We start from the raw sequence: 18,110 nt of genomic DNA on the forward strand, positions 1-18,110 counted from the left end.
CAGCCTCTCCCCTCCTACTGTTGACTGTTTATCACTCAGCCTCTCCCCTCCTACTGTTGACTGTTTATCACTCAGCCTCTCCCCTCCTACTGTTGACTGTTTATCACTCAGCCTCTCCTCCTACTGTTGACTGTTTATCACTCAGCCTCTCCCCTCCTACTGTTGACTGTTTATCACTCAGCCTCCTCCTTCTACTGTTGACTGTTTATCACTCAGCCTCTCCCCTCCTACTGTTGACTGTTTATCACTCAGCCTCTCCCCTCCTACTGTTGACTGTTTATCACTCAGCCTCTCCCCTCCTACTGTTGACTGTTTATCACTCAACACAACTCCTCCATGGACTGTGTCAGACACAATGTTCTCTCCTCCTCCTCCTAGCTGGCCAAAACAAACCTGTTTCTCCGTTCCTCCTTGTCCCTGACAATCTTCATATTTATATTCTGGTTTTGTTTTCTGAGGAGAGACCTGAGGCAATGTATTTGGTAGTGAATGTCCTCATGACTGTTTTGAAACCTGCAAGGAAGATTAGGAAAACAGAGTGATGTTTGACAGAGTGATGTTTGACAGAGTGCTGTTTGACAGAGTGATGTGTTAGATGTGATGTTTGGACAGAGTGATGTTTGACAGAGTGATGTGTTAAATGTGATGTTTGACAGAGTGATGTTTGACAGAGTGATGTGTTAGATGTGATGTTTGACAGAGTGATGTTTGACAGAGTGATGTTTGACAGAGTGATGAGTTAGATGTGATGTTTGACAGAGTGATGTTTGACATTGTGATGTTTGACAGAGTGATGTTTGACAGAGTGATGAGTTAGATGTGATGTTTGGACAGAGTGATGTTTGACAGAGTGATGTGTTAAATGTGACGTTTGACAGAGTGATGTATGACAGAGTGATGTGTTAGATGTGATGTTTGGACAGAGTGATGTGTGACAAAGTGATGTGTTAAATGTGATGTTTGACAGAGTGATGTATGACAGAGTGATTTGTTAGATGTGATGTTTGACAGAGTGATGTTTGACAGAGTGATGAGTTAGATGTGATGTTTGACAGAGTGATGTTTGACAGAGTGATGTTTGACAGAGTGATGTTTGACAGAGTGATGAGTTAGATGTGATGTTTGACAGAGTGATGTTTGACAGAGTGATGTTTGACAGAGTGATGTTTGACAGAGTGATGAGTTAGATGTGATGATGTTTGACAGAGTGATGTTTGACAGAATGATGTTTGACAGAGTGATGTTTGACAGAGTGATGAGTTAGATGTGATGTTTGACAGAGTGATGTTTGACAGAGTGATGTTTGACAGAGTGATGTTTGACAGAGTGATGAGTTAGATGTGATACTTATTTTCTTTTAATATCTTCTGTCTTCCTCCTCCTCCCTCTCTCCAGAGGCTGACCTGCGTATTGGGGAGCTCCAGTGGGGAGACAGTGGGGTGTACCTCTGTAAGGTGGTCATCTCTGACGACCTGGAGGGCAGGAATGAGGCCCCTGTGGAGCTTCTGGTGTTGGGTGAGTCCTTAACTCCCCTCCTCACCCCTACCCTCTCCTCCCTCCAACCCTCCATTCCTCCATCCCCCCTCCTCACCCCTACCCTCATCCTCCTCACCCACCTCCTCCCTACCTCTCCCCTCCTCCCCACTGCCCCCCTCCACAGGAAGACAACCACCATTATACAGAAAGTGAAGCCAACCCAGACAGGAAGGGAAAACACTTCATGCAACACTTCACATTTATGACATTGAGGACATGCAAATACAAATCCCTTTAAATATGATTTCTCTCATTTACCCTCAGGCGACATCATTCAAGTTGACATGCAAGTTGATCATTTTTCCATGGAGTACTTCTGCAGAGTTATTCTGCCATCCCCTTATACCTCATATGACTGCTAGTTCTAATAGCTATATAAACCCCCTCATATAGAAGCTATATAAACCCCTCATATAGAAGCTATATAAACCCCTCATATAGAAGCTTATATAAATCCCCTCATATAGAAGCTATATAAACCCTCATATAGAAGCTATATAAACCCCCTCATATAGAAGCTATATAAACCCCCTCATATAGAAGCTATATAAACCCCCTCATATAGAAGCTATATAAACCCCTCATATAGATGCTATATAAACCCCCTCATATAGAAGCTATATAAACCCCTCATATAGAAGCTATATAAACCCCTCATATAGAAGCTATATAAACCCCTCATATAGAAGCTATATAAACCCCTCATATAGAAGCTATATAAACCCTCATATAGAAGCTATATAAACCCCCTCATATAAAAAGCTATATAAACCCCTCATATAGAAGCTATATAAACCCCTCATATAGAAGCTATATAAACCCCTCATATAGAAGCTATATAAACCCCTCATATAGAAGCTATATAAAACCCCTCATATAGAAGCTATATAAACCCCTCATATAGAAGCTATATAAACCCCCTCATATAGAAGCTATATAAACCCCCTCATATAGAAGCTATATAAACCCCTCATATAGAAGCTATATAAACCCCTCATATAGAAACTATAGAAACCCCCTCATATAGAAGCTATATAAACCCCTCATATAGAAGCTGTATAAACCCCTCATATAGAAGCTATATAAACCCCTCATATAGGAGCTATATAAAACCCCCTCATATAGAAGCTATATAAACCCCTCATATAGAAGCTATATAAACCCCTCATATAGAAGCTATATAAACCCCTCATATAGAAGCTATATAAACCCCTCATATAGAAGCTATATAAACCCCTCATATAGAAGCTATATAAGCCCCCTCATATAGAAGCTATATAAACCCCCTCATATAGAAGCTATATAAACCCCTCCTCATATAGAAGCTATATAAACCCCTCATATAGAAGCTATATAAACCCCTCATATAGAAGCTATATAAACCCCTCATATAGAAGCTATATAAACCCCCTCATATAGAAGCTATATAAACCCCTCATATAGAAGCTATATAAACCCTCATATAGAAGCTATATAAACCCCTCATATAGAAGCTATATAAACCCCTCATAGAAGCTATATAAACCCCCTCATATAGAAGCTATATAAACCCCTCATATAGAAGCTATATAAACCCCTCATATAGAAGCTATATAAACCCCCTCATATAGAAGCTATATAAACCCCTCATATAGAAGCTATATAAACCCCTCATATAGAAGCTATATAAACCCCCTCATATAGAAGCTATATAAACCCCTCATATAGAAGCTATATAAACCCCTCATATAGAAGCTATATAAACCCCTCATATAGAAGCTATATAAACCCCCTCGTATAGAAGCTATATAAACCCCCTCATATAGAAGCTATATAAACCCCCTCATATAGAAGCTATATAAACCCCCTCATATAGAAGCTATATAAACCCTCATATAGAAGCTATATAAACCCCCTCATATAGAAGCTATATAAACCCCCTCATATAGAAGCTATATAAACCCTCATATAGAAGCTATATAAACCCCCTCATATAGAAGCTATATAAACCCCCTCATATAGAAGCTATATAAACCCCCTCATATAGAAGCTATATAAACCCCTCATATAGAAGCTATATAAACCCCTCATATAGAAGCTATATAAACCCCCTCATATAGAAGCTATATAAACCCCCTCATATAGAAGCTATATAAACCCCTCATATAGAAGCTATATAAACCCCCTCATATAGAAGCTATATAAACCCCCTCATATAGAAGCTATATAAACCCCTCATAGAAGCTATATAAACCCCCTCATATAGAAGCTATATAAACCCCTCATATAGAAGCTATATAAACCCCCTCATATAGAAGCTATATAAACCCCTCATATTGAAGCTATATAAACCCCTCATATAGAAGCTATATAATCCCCTCATATAGAAGCTATATAAACCCCCTCATATAGAAGCTATATAAACCCCTCATATAGAAGCTATATAAACCCCTCATATAGAAGCTATATAAACCCCCTCATATAGAAGCTATATAAACCCCTCATATAGAAGCTATATAAACCCCTCATATAGAAGCTATATAAACCCCTCATATAGAAGCTATATAAACCCCCTCATATAGAAGCTATATAAACCCCTCATATAGAAGCTATATAAACCCCTCATATAGAAGCTATATAAACCCCTCATATAGAAGCTATATAAACCCCTCATATAGGAGCTATATAAACCCCTCATATAGAAGCTATATAAACCCCTCATATAGAAGCTTTATAAACCCCTCATATAGAAGCTATATAAACCCCCTCATATAGAAGCTATACAAACCCCTCATATAGAAGCTATATAATCCCCTCATATAGAAGCTATATAAACCCCCTCATATAGAAGCTATATAAACCCCTCATATAGAAGCTATATAAACCCCCTCATATAGAAGCTATATAAACCCCTCATATAGAAGCTATATAAACCCCTCATATAGAAGCTATATAAACCCCCTCATATAGAAGCTATATAAACCCCTCATATAGAAGCTATATAAACCCCTCATATAGAAGCTATATAAACCCCTCATATAGAAGCTATATAAACCCCTCATATAGAAGCTATATAAACCCCTCATATAGAAGCTATATAAACCCCCTCATATAGAAGCTATATAAACCCCCTCATATAGAAGCTATATAAACCCCTCATATAGAAGCTATATAAACCCCTCATATAGAAGCTATATAAACCCCTCATATAGAAGCTATATAAACCCCCTCATATAGAAGCTATATAAACCCCTCATATAGAAGCTATATAATCCCTCATATAGAAGCTTATATAAACCCCCTCATATAGAAGCTATATAAACCCCTCATATAGAAGCTATATAAACCCCTCATATAGAAGCTATATAAACCCCCTCATATAGAAGCTATATAAACCCCTCATATAGAAGCTATATAAACCCCTCATATAGAAGCTATATAAACCCCTCATATAGAAGCTATATAAACCCCTCATATAGAAGCTATATAAACCCCCTCATATAGAAGCAACCAACAATCTACAGTATATCTCTGTATTGTCACTGGCAGCTATCCACACAAACCATCCATTATTCTGGACGTTTTCTTATGTTCTCTCCCAGTCTGACATCTACCACCCTGCTTCTAACGTACTGTCAGGTTGATCTCTCCCAGTCATCTACCACCCTGCCTCTGACCTACTGTCAGGTTGATCTCTCCCAGTCTGACATCTACCACCCTGCCTCTGACCTACTGTCAGGTTGATCTCTCCCAGTCATCTACCACCCTGCCTCTGACCTACTGTCAGGTTGATCTCTCCCAGTCTGACATCTACCACCCTGCCTCTGACCTACTGTCAGGTTGATCTCTCCCAGTCATCTACCACCCTGCCTCTGCCCTGCCTCTGACCTACTGTCAGGTTGATCTCTCCCAGTCTGACATCTACCACCCTGCCTCTGACCTACTGTCAGGTTGATCTCTCCCAGTCTGACATCTACCACCCTGCCTCTGACCTACTGTCAGGTTGATCTCTCCCAGTCTGACATCTACCACGCTGCCTCTGACCTACTGTCAGGTTGATCTCTCCCAGTCATCTACCACCCTGCCTCTGCCCTGCCTCTGACCTACTGTCAGGTTGATCTCTCCCAGTCATCTACCACCCTGCCTCTGACCTACTGTCAGGTTGATCTCTCCCAGTCATCTACCACCCTGCCTCTGACCTACTGTCAGGTTGATCTCTCCCAGTCATCTACCACCCTGCCTCTGACCTACTGTCAGGTTGATCTCTCCCAGTCTGACATCTACCACCCTGCCTCTGACCTACTGTCAGGTTGATCTCTCCCAGTCATCTACCACACTGCCTCTGACCTACTGTCAGGTTGATCTCTCCCAGTCATCTACCACCCTGCCTCTGACCTACTGTCAGGTTGATCTTTCCCAGTCATCTACCACACTGCCTCTGACCTACTGTCAGGTTGATCTCTCCCAGTCATCTACCACGCTGCCTCTGATCTACTGTCAGGTTGATCTCTCCCAGTCATCTACCACCCTGCCTCTGACCTACTGTCAGGTTGATCTTTCCCAGTCATCTACCACTCTGCCTTTGACCTACTGTCAGGTTGATCTCTCCCAGTCATCTACCACCCTGCCTCTGACCTACTGTCAGGTTGATCTCTCCCAGTAAATCTACCACCCTGCCTCTGACCTACTGTCAGGTTGATCTCTCCCAGTCTGACATCTACCACCCTGCTTCTGACCTACTGTCAGGTTGATCTCTCCCAGTCTGACATCTACCACCCTGCCTCTGACCTACTGTCAGGTTGATCTCTCCCAGTCATCTACCACCCTGCCTCTGACCTACTGTCAGGTTGATCTCTCCCAGTCTGACATCTACCACCCTGCCTCTGACCTACTGTCAGGTTGTTCTCTCCCAGTCATCTACCACCTTGCCTCTGACCTACTGTCAGGTTGATCTCTCCCAGTCATCTACCACCCTGCCTCTGACCTACTGTCAGGTTGATCTCTCCCAGTCTGACATCTACCATCCTGCCTCTGACCTACTGTCAGGTTGATCTCTCCCAGTCATCTACCACGCTGCCTCTGACCTACTGTCAGGTTGATCTCTCCCAGTCATCTACCACACTGCCTCTGACCTACTGTCAGGTTGATCTCTCCCAGTCTGACATCTACCACCCTGCCTCTGACCTACTGTCAGGTTGATCTCTCCCAGTCATCTACCACACTGCCTCTGACCTACTGTCAGGTTGATCTCTCCCAGTCATCTACCACCCTGCCTCTGACCTACTGTCAGGTTGCTAGGCAGTAGTCACCCCTGTCTTAACAACCCCTGTTATGTAACAAGGCTCCGTTAGTCGTTAGCTAAGGAACATCTATCAATGGAAACAATGCAGCTATCATGTGGACAATAGTGGCCCATCATTTAGTGTGGAGATATATAGGACTGAGTACTGTTAGGAATGTGTCTTCTTGACATGCTGCCTGTGTGCTAGTGGGATAGCTCTGTCTGTGCCTACCTCCAATATTTACTCAGTGTAGTATGTTGTAATGCTAATACTTTTCCTGTGTGATGTATGTTAGCTGGGAAGGTACAACTTGCTTCCTTAGCATGAAAAGAAAGTGTCTGTTTGAGTGAATCCTGTGTGTGTGTGTACATGTGTGCATTCATGTGTGTATATGTGTATTTATGTGTCATTGCTCAACAATGACGGCCCCACATCCCTGAGCGCGGTAACTAGCGTTGCCATGGTGACTCTCTGAGTGGCCATGCTGCTTTGGAGAGAGAGAGAGACCTTTTGTTTGGCTGGCTGCCTCTCTATAAACCAGTACAGTCCAGTAGAACCACACACTCAGCACTAAGCCGAGAGTCTATATAACACACTACAGCTCAGCAATACCACACAGATAGATGGTCTTAGAGACCAAGCACCAAACCCACTAATCACATCCCAGTGTTAAAGAGACAGCGCCACATTTTGGCCAGTAAGCCTTTTTTTCTACTTATCATTTTTATGTCTCTGCCTGCAGTTTGAAGGTCGTTTCTGGAGCCGTTGCTAACTAGTGTTAATGCAATGACTGGACGTCTACAGGATCAGCTAGCATGCTGTCGACCTATCCCTTTAAACCACAGTGGTCTGTCAGTAGACAATGTCCTCTGTGGTATGTAGTAGCTCTCAGAGAACTACATTGAATAGAAATTGGGTTACCCCAGTTATTGACCTAGTATAGTAGAAGCCACTTGTCGGGTTTCCCACGGCAACAACTGGGTTTTACTGTAGTTAGGGGGCCAGGGGAATGAATGATGTGACTCGGGGAGAGAGAAAGACTACAGGGTGAAATATTTAGATCAGGGGTGAGAGTCGTTAGTGTGTGTGTTGTAATGTAAAGTGTGTAGGCTTGTTGGTGTGTTGTATTGTATGTCAGGTTCTCTGGTTGTGAAGGGGGCAGGAACAGTTTTCTCCACTTTAATAGTCAATACATGGGTCAGAGTTCATGGAAAGAACTAATATCCAGAGTGAGTGAAACAGAAAACCTCTCTTCTCCTCTCTGCTTCGTAATGACGGCCAGCCAGTCGGGCAACGGTGCGTTAGCCCAGTACCCAGCAGTGAGGGGAGCAATTCCAGGAGTAAGTTCCAGCTAAGCTGCTCTCGATGTGGGCAGAGAGAGGAGGGCCGTCCAGGAGGGCCTTGGAGCTCATTAAACCCTCTTCCTGTCTGCCTGATCCTCACAACTCTCTCTGACAAGAGTTGTTTTGCTTAGAACCCTGGACAGCTTGTCACTGCTTCAATCCCCTGGAGGCCAGACAGAGGTTCTACTTCTCAACACTGGACAGTCTGTCCTGTACCAGCCTGAACAATAGACAGATATGGGCAGCATATTGACAAGGTTGGATCCTTGCTTCAAACCACTGGAGGCCACAGGAGAAATATTGTGCTCCTTTGGGGGTAATAGAAAAATACTGCAGACTCTGCACTCTTCGACAAACAGAGGTTTTATTCCCATTCAGGCAGGGTTAAACCCAGGCAGCTATAGTAGGAGCACGTAAAGATGTATGGGTCAGGTTGATAGAGCATCTCATAGGAGGCTGTGCATACTTACAATATTACAGTGCTAATAACCTTCTGAATACCTTCTGTGTGTGATATCAATATGAGTGGATTTAAGTCCTTTCTATGACGCTCTAGGTTTGTATCCTTCTTTTAAAGAATGTTGCTTCACCCACTACATTTCTAGCCTTGTCGTGTGGCTCTGACTCAGGTATTTGCATGGTCAGCATGGTAACGGCCAAGATACAGGATACTCCCTACGTGTATTTTAGCCAAGATGCGTATCTCTATAGCTACTGTACAACATTCCAACACACAGCCAAGATCAAACAACCACATTAGGGGGGAAGTAAATGTTCTTCCCTAATCTCTTCTCTCGCTCCCTCTCTCTCCCTCTCTCTCCATCCCCCGCTTTCTCTCTATTCCTCTCTCTCTCTATTCTCTCTCTATACCTCTCTCTCTCTCTCTCTCTCTCTCTCTCTCTCTCTATACCTCTCTCTTCCCCCTCTCTCTCCCCCCTCTCTCTCTCTCTCTTCCCCCTCTCTCTCTCCCCCTCTCTCTCTCCCCCCTTCTCTCGTACCAGCCTGTGCCACATTATAACACATTTGTGTGAGCGTGGCTAAGCTTTTTTGCGGAGTTGTATATGAAGTTGAAATATGAAGTATCGTTAGTGAATCATATTGCCAGAGAGGGAAACAGAAAGAGAAAGAGATAGTGTTATTGTAACACAGAGCTGCTATTAGTGACTTCACTGCCCATGTATTTGTGACATCACTGTGATGGTACTCGTAATATCAACAACTCATTTGTCTACAGACTGACTGGAAGCTCCCCAATTCAATCCACTACAGATAAAGGCAAACAGCACCAGCTCAGTTGGTAGAGCATGGTGCTTGCAATGCCAGGGTTGTGGGTTTGATTCCCACGGGGGACCAGTACAAAAATACATTATGAAAATGTATGCACTCACTACTGTAAGTCGCTCTGGATAAGAGCGTCTGCTAAATGACTAAAATGTACAAATGAAACACAGTTCCCAAAAACATGGAGAAGCCCTATCAGAGTGTTTGAGTCAGGCTGTATTTCAAGGACATGTGGGGTGACTCAAAGGAAACACAGTCGCATTTCTCTGCATCATTGCTTTTCAACAAAACCATATCAATGACAGCGTGCTGGCATGTCCGCCTTGCTGCCTCTTCTATTGTCTAAATCTCTGCATGCTGCTGCTACCTGCACTTCATTCTCCCTGAACGTTCCCATGACCCCTGACCTCTGATCCCTTCCAGGGTTGGGGTCAATTCCTTTTTTAATTCAGTCGATTCAAGAAGTAAACTGAAATTCAGATTTTCCTTAATACTTCAACAACAAAAAAAAAGGAATTTGAATTTTGGTTTTGATCCTGAATTTAAATGGAATTGACCCCAACCCTGCTAGGACTTCCCTACCTTCTGACCACTCCTGCCCCCTGTCCTATCTTACCCTGCCCTGTCCTGTCCTGTCTTGCCCTGTCCTGTCCTATCCTGCCCTGTCTTTCCCTGTCCTGTCCTGTCCTTCATCTCTGCTCTTCTCCTCTCCTCTCTCCAGGTAAGACAGGTACAGGTGTGTCAGATGATCTCCTGCCTGACTTTGATGTGAAGATTATGCCAGGTAGGTAGGGGCGTGTCCTCCTCACCTGTGTCTGTCTGTCTCTTCCTCTCACTCATTAACACACAACTATTGCTCCTTCACTGCCCAATCAGCTTCATGTTGTTCTCTTTAGTAATCCAATCAGTTCTCTTATTACAAATCAAACAAACAACTGAATATGGTCAGTTTACTGTTGAACAGAGAGAGAAAGAGAGAGAGAGAGAGAGAGAGAGAGAGAGAGAGAGAGAGAGAGAGAGAGAGAGAGAGAGAGAGAGAGAGAGAGAGAGAGAGAGAGAGAGAGAGAGAGATAGAGACCAGAGAGAGACCAGAGTCATGATAATAGTGGGTTTGTGGTTTCTGACCAAGCCCAAAGGAAGTCCATCATTAGGGATTGTTATTGTGAGTACCATAATGATAGAGAGAGTTTAGAGGATGGTTGAACTGGACATTATGGGACTCAGAGAGAAGGGAGTTAATATTATCTTCTGTCACATTCCCCAAATTTCAGATGTTTCCTCATCTTGGAGGTTGTTGACAGATTTGGGTATGGTGAGATGGAAATGGCTTATTCAGTGATGACTCATTCACTCTCATTTCAAATGTTGATGTTGCATTAGTACATGTTCTTCCAAACAGCAGCTCCCACATTGTAATGTAATGTTTCATAGTCAGAGATTGTGTTCAGCAGCTCCCACATTGTACTGTAATGTTTCATTGTCAGTGTTTGTGTTCGTAGTATGTAGAATATAAATATACAGTGCATTCGGAAAGTATTCAGACCCCTTGATTTTTTCCACATTTTGTTACGCTACAGCCTTATTCTAAAATTGATTAAATTGTTTTTTTCCCTCATCAATCTACACACAATGCCCCATAATGACAAAGCAAAAACAGGTTTTTAGACATTTTTGGTTCCCTTCCCCAGATCTGTGCCTCGACACAATCCTGTCTCGGAGCTCTACGGACAATTCCTTCGACCTCATGGCTTGGTTTTTGCTCTGACATGCACTGTCAACTGTGGGACCTTAAATAGACAGCTGTGTGCCTTTCATGTCCAATCAATTGAATTTACCACAGGTGGACTCCAATCAAGTTGTAGAAACATCTCAAGGATGATCAATGGAAACAGGATGCACCTGAGCTCAATTTCAAGTCTCATAGCAAAGGGTCTGAATACTTATGTAAATAAAGGTATTTCTGTTTTTTATTTTTTATACATTTGCAAAAATTTCTGAAAACCTCTTCAAAATGTGGAAAAAGGGAAGGGGTCTGAATACTTTCCGAATGCATTGTATGTCTCTGTGTGTAGTATATAGAATATAAATATATGTCTCTGTGTGTAGTCATCATTCTGTCATAATGATGGTAGTAGATTAGGGCACATCATGACTGAATGTACAGTATCAGCCATGTACTCTCTGCATGACATACTGTAACAGGAAACACTCTTTCCCTTTCCTGCCTGTAGCCTAGTCCCCTGACCAGACTTCCTGAAAAGTTGAGAGGATGTGTGTGTTTGGAGAGTGTGAGGGAATACTCTTCCAAGCAAAAACAAATACCACTTTCTACTCTAGAATGTTGCACATAGAAATGTAACTTTCATCTCTCTCTCTCTCTCTCTCTCTCTCTCTCTCTCTCTCTCTCTCTCTCTCTCTCTCTCTCTCTCTCTCTCTCTCTCCTCCCCCCCCCCCCCCCCCCCCCCCCCCCCCCCCCCCCCCCTCTCTCTCTCTCTCTCTCTCTCTGTCTCTCTCTCTCTCTCTCTCTCTCTCTCTCTCTCTCTCTCTCTCTCAGAGTGGGCCTTTGTGGGCTCGGTAGCCCTGGGTATTATCCTGTTCATCTTGCTGTTTGGTGTGTGTTGGTGCCAGTGCTGTCCTCACTCCTGCTGCTGCTATGTGTCCTGTTGGTGCTGCCCTGACACCTGCTGCTGCCCACGACACTGTGAGTCCTGCTGCTTCCACTAGAGATCACACCACGTTAGATCAGCTGTTGTAGGAAACTAATATTGTAGCATACTACAGTTATTGTAGCATATCATACGTCACTCATTCTACCCATCTACTGCCACCTTTTTAGATATCATTTCTCCAGTAGTCTTCTACTACTGTATGGTCCCTCTATTGGTCTGGAATACCTGAAGTGTAATGATGAATGTTCCAGTGTTTTCTACTGTTCTATCTGTCCATGTAGTGTACGAGGCAGGAAAGGGTTTGAGAAGCACGGCCTCGTCCCCCCAGATCGCTGTGTACCCCCCCTACTACGTACCTGGGGTCCCGGCCATGGTCCCCATCGCTCCCCCCTCCCTGGTGGACACCAAGATGATGTCCGCTCCCCCCTCTGTCTCAGAGAGCAGCGCAGCTGGAGGTGGGTACTGGGTCTGGTCTGGTCTGGTCTGGTCTGGTCTGGTGTTGTCTACTGATGTTCTGATGTTTTAAATGTTATCTAACAAACCTTTTTTTTTTTGTTGGATTTTTTACATAATTTCTTAATTTAAGGCAGCAATATAAAAAAATATACTGATAAAGCCTTGTTAAAAATCCACATGAACGTGTGTGGCAGTAGAGAGGCCTGTCTCTCCTCTCCTCTCCTCTCCTCTCCTCTCCTCTCCTCTCCTCTCCTCTCCTCTCCTCTCCTCTCCTCTCCTCTCCTCTCCTGCCTGTCTGTAAAGTGTTTGTTTTTCTCATATCCATCTCAGTGCGGCCTGTGTACCGGCTGCAGTCCTCTCTGGATCAGGACTCTCTGAAGGTGTTGCAGCACGTAGAGAAACAGCTGGCTAATTTCCACCCAGCCAAGCCCCAGAGCCACGACTGTAAGCCCTACAGACAGGCATACAGACAGGCATACAGACAGGCATACAGACAGGCATACAGACAGGCATACAGACAGACAGACAGACAGACAGACAGACAGACAGACAGACAGACAGACAGACAGACAGACAGACAGACAGACAGACAGACAGACAGACAGACAGTAAGTAAGTAGACTCAGCCTGCACCCTATCCTCTACTCTGAAATCAACTTCTTCATGTGTCATGACTGTAAGCCTTAACCAGACAGACAGATAGATAGTTACCCTACCCTGTGTAGACTCAGCATGACTGTAAGCCCTAACCAGACAGACAGATAGATAGTTACCCTACCCTGTGTAGACTCAGCATGACTGTAAGCCCTAACCAGACAGACAGATAGATAGTTACCCTACCCTGTGTAGACTCAGCATGACTGTAAGCCCTAACCAGACAGACAGATAGATAGTTACCCTACCCTGTGTAGACTCAGCATGACTTATAATCTATTACACTCTGTCTGACATCCTCTGTGAAATCAAGCTGACTCATGACTGTAAGCCCTACAGACAGACAAGCCTGTGTAGGACAGAGTCAACATGCTTTATATACTCTAGCTATAATCTGTCTGAAAGACAACCCTGTGTAGGACAGAGTCAACATGCTTTATATACTCTAGCTATAATCTGTCTGAAAGACAACCCTGTGTAGGACAGAGTCAACATGCTTTATATACTCTAGCTATAATCTGTCTGAAAGACAACCCTGTGTAGGACAGAGTCAACATGCTTTATATAGTCTAGCTATAATCTGTCTGAAAGACAACCCTGTGTAGGACAGAGTCAACATGCTTTATATAGTCTAGCTATAATCTGTCTGAAAGACAACCCTGTGTAGGACAGAGTCAACATGCTTTATATAGTCTAGCTATAATCTGTCTGAAAGACAACCCTGTGTAGGACAGAGTCAACATGCTTTATATAGTCTAGCTATAATCTGTCTGAAAGACAACCCTGTGTAGGACAGAGTCAACATGCTTTATATAGTCTAGCTATAATCTGTCTGAAAGACAACCCTGTGTAGGACAGAGTCAACATGCTTTATATAGTCTAGCTATAATCTGTCTGAAAGACAACCCTGTGTAGGACAGAGTCAACATGCTTTATATAGTCTAGCTATAATCTGTCTGAAAGACAACCCTGTGTAGGACAGAGTCAACATGCTTTATATAGTCTAGCTATAATCTGAAATAACCTCTGCCTACGCACTACTCTCTGAAATCCACCTCAGCATGTGCATGTCTCTTCCTACTTCATAAAGACACCTGATTCGTCCTACTTCATAAAGACACGCCTGAATCTTCCTACTTCATAAAGACAACACACCTGATTGGTCCTACTTCATAAAGACACACCTGATTCGTCCTACTTCATAAAGACACGCCTGAATCTTCCTACTTCATAAAGACAACACACCTGATTGGTCCTACTTCATAAAGACAACACACCTGATTCGTCCTACTTCATAAAGACAACACACCTGATTGGTCCTACTTCATAAAGACACCTGATTATTTCTCGTTTCGTGAGCCAGTCTCACACTATCCATACATCACCACCTTGTTGATCCTCATCTAATGATTCATTCCTTGAATTCCTCCAATCCTCATCAACTGCTGGTAGATTGTTTCCTTTCTCAGATTGGATGTGTTGGCCTTGGTGTCAAAGACAATCTGTAAAAGAAGACCTATTGTAATGTGGTTGTTAGTTTTAGAGGTTTTTAATCTAGAACAGCAGATGAACATCTTCCTCTCACTCTCTCTATGTTCTGTGCATGTTCACTGGATGCTTCATTCAACTGGCATCTTATCTTAGGCCTAGTCACTGTGATACTAGCACTGTGATTCATAGTATCACAAATACAAACATTTATTAATGTCTCCTCCCCCCTCCCCCTCCTCCCCCTCCTCCTCCTCCTCCTCCCCCTCTTCCTCCTCCTCCCCCTCCTCCTCACCTCTCCTCCTCCTCAGCATGCAGTGTCTCAGAGCTCAGTTCTCTCCATGAGATGGATACAGGGGGTTTCCGTCAGTCTTACCGCAAGATACAGGAGAAGGCCCTGCCAGCCATCCCTGACCACGACCGTGACCTTGAAGACATCCCTGAACGCCGTCATCCCTCGTCCTCCTCTCAGACCCGTCGTTCCACACGCTACCAGCACCGCCGCAACCGCAGCATTGAGGAGGACCATCATCATAATAATAACAGCAGGTCGCCAGGAACAGGGGTTCAGACTGTGTGTGTGGAGGGAAGTGGGGGGTTGTGTATAATGTTCTGCATGTTCTAAGTTCCTAATGTGATGTTATGTCCAGGTGGAACCCTCGTTCGGAGCACCTGCAACGTAAGGCCTTCCTCCTGGGTGGGAAGACAGGCTCCCTGGATGAGCTGGAGGAGTTTGCCCAGTGCTACAGACAGAGAGGCCCCAGGGAGGAGCTCACCGTCAGGGACATCAGAGACACCGACCAGGAGTACGAGAGACTGGAGCTGCGGGAACGAGAAGGTGACCGGGATAGGGATCGAGATCGGGAATACTATCCGCCTTCTTACCGGGACAAGACGACGAAACGTGGTTACCGTGACAACAGTGATCGCGATGACCACGCAGAGACCTGGCGAGAACGAGATCGTCAAGAGGATCGTCATGGAGACCGACAACGCAGTCCGCCGCCCTCGCCCAGGAAGAGACGGGGCACATGGGACAACGAGCTGGAGCAGCGCCCCCCTAAACCCCCTGCCCCTCCTCCCCCTCCTGGCCAGAGCCCCCGGGGGCGGGACTACGATGACGAACTCCTGAGCAACCTTTTGGAGCGCAAGACCAGACGGGGCGGGGCCAGTGACAGTAGGGGTGATAGGGGCAGGGGAGGGGGGCGGAGCGAAGAGGACACGCCCTCAGACACACCCTCTAAGGGTTCCAAGGGCTCTAAGAAGAGCAGCGGCGGTGGCGGTGAGCGTCACCATAGCCGTTGGCCTAGCAACAGAGAGGTGGAGTTGGTATTAGACTCAAGGGGAGAGGACTCTCTACCCCCGTACTGCCAGACTGCGTTAGAGCGGTTCAGAGCCGCTGAGCGCCCCTCCCCCTCCCCCCATTCCTCCCGCCCCTCCAACGGAGGCTCCACCCATAGCCACGCCCTTACCCTACAGCAGGAGAGCGGAGAGGAGCGGGACAAGCCCCGGAAAGTGGTGAGCTACATTTAGGGTACACTCAGTATGGGTTAACTTCATCCACAGTAGAAATATACTAGAGAGATACTGTACTATAGTTGAGACTACTTATTTAGGGTAAAGATAACCCTATGCTCAAACAGTACTGTAGCTGAGGCTGCTTAAAGGGATACTTCAGGATTTTGGCAATCAAGCCCTTTATCTACTTCCCCAGAGTCAGATGAACTTGTGGATAACATTTTTATGTCTCTGTGTGCAGTTTGAAGGAAGTTCCTAACTAGCATGCTAGTAGATACCATAGACTTCCAGTCATTGCACTAACGCTAGTGAGCATTGGTTTGCAAAACTACCCCTAACTTCCTTCATACTGGATGCAGACATAAAATTGGTATCCACAAGTTCATCAGACTCTGGGGAAGTAGATAAAGGGATTCATTGCCAAAATCCCAAAGTATCCCTTTAAGGTAAGACAAGAGATAAGCTTATACCCATCTTTCTCAGGTATGGAGGCTCACCTTTACAGATATACTGTGACTCAGGTGAGAAAGGAATCAGTTTTAGAAGTTATTGCACCTGTGCCTCTTAGCCAGAGAATTAAGCATTATCATACCATTATAAGAAAAGCTGGAAACTATCGTCAAGATCTGAACCTGAACGACTTCACTTACCTTTTTTATCCTTCCATTCTGCAGATTTGTTTTACTTTTTCTTATTTCCTGTGTTTGTTTTTCTAATCTGATGCTTTACAACTGTTTTATAATGGACTTTTATGGATGTAACTCAATTGATCTGTAATCAGTTACAATTAAAAGGCACAGGTGATTAGATATCAGATTTGTTCAACTTAACATCTTGACTACCACTACTACTACTTGGCTAATACCAGTGTTGTGTTCAGCCTTCTAACAGATGTTTTACCTCAGTTGAAATGGCAGAGCTAGGTGGAATCTCTTTGTAACCTTTGTGACCCCAACGTGACCCCAGAACCTGGCCTCACTTATCCTTCTTATTCTGCCTGCTTGCTGCCCCACTCCCAACTAACTAACAGAGCTTGGCTTGCTGCCCCACTCCCAACTAACTAACAGAGCTTGGCTTGCTGCCCCACTCCCAACTAACTAACAGAGCTTGGCTTGCTGCCCCACTCCCAACTAACTAACAGAGCTTGGCTTGCTGCCCCACTCCCAACTAACTAACAGAGCTTGGCTTGCTGCCCCACTCCCAACTAACTAACAGAGCTTGGCTTGCTGCCCCACTCCCAACTAACTAACAGAGCTTGGCTTGCTGCCCCTCTACCAACCAACTAACAGAGCTTGGCTTGCTGCCCCTCTACCAACCAACTAACAGAGCTTGGCTTGCTGCCCCACTCCCAACCAACTAACAGAGCTTGGCTTGCTGCCCTCTACCAACCAACTAACAGAGCTTGGCTTGCTGCCCCACTCCCAACTAACTAACAGAGCTTGGCTTGCTGCCCCTCTACCAACCAACTAACAGAGCTTGGCTTGCTGCCCCACTCCCAACTAACTAACAGAGCTTGGCTTGCTGCCCCTCTACCAACCAACTAACAGAGCTTGGCTTGCTGCCCCACTCCCAACTAACTAACAGAGCTTGGCTTGCTGCCCCTCTACCAACCAACTAACAGAGCTTGGCTTGCTGCCCTCTACCAACCAACTAACAGAGCTTGGCTTGCTGCCCCACTCCCAACTAACTAACAGAGCTTGGCTTGCTGCCCCTCTACCAACCAACTAACAGAGCTTGGCTTGCTGCCCCACTCCCAACTAACTAACAGAGCTTGGCTTGCTGCCCCTCTACCAACCAACTAACAGAGCTTGGCTTGCTGCCCCACTCCCAACTAACTAACAGAGCTTGGCTTGCTGCCCCTCTACCAACCAACTAACAGAGCTTGGCTTGCTGCCCCTCTACCA

General features: G+C 44.8%; 1 protein-coding gene across 4 annotated transcripts in view; it reads left to right on the forward strand.

Annotated features, from left to right (window-relative positions):
* Positions 1-1,395: 1,395 nt before the first annotated feature.
* Positions 1,396-18,110, forward strand: part of LOC121561508 (immunoglobulin-like domain-containing receptor 2) — a gene marked incomplete at its 5' end in the record, with an annotated part of 18,727 nt that continues 2,012 nt past the window's right edge. The window contains 8 exon segments of one of the 4 annotated variants that reach the window (XM_045216213.1): positions 1,396-1,515; positions 10,143-10,205; positions 11,976-12,122; positions 12,372-12,545; positions 12,877-12,990; positions 15,000-15,237; positions 15,339-16,206; positions 16,690-18,110. The exon segment at positions 16,690-18,110 is cut by the window's right edge and continues 2,012 nt beyond it. In XM_045216213.1, the coding sequence (XP_045072148.1) occupies positions 1,396-1,515; positions 10,143-10,205; positions 11,976-12,122; positions 12,372-12,545; positions 12,877-12,990; positions 15,000-15,237; positions 15,339-16,206; positions 16,690-16,722 (1,757 nt within the window). 4 annotated transcript variants of the gene reach the window in all.

Source organism: Coregonus clupeaformis, unplaced genomic scaffold, assembly GCF_020615455.1.
Source record: "Coregonus clupeaformis isolate EN_2021a unplaced genomic scaffold, ASM2061545v1 scaf0639, whole genome shotgun sequence".
NCBI lineage: Eukaryota > Metazoa > Chordata > Actinopteri > Salmoniformes > Salmonidae > Coregonus > Coregonus clupeaformis.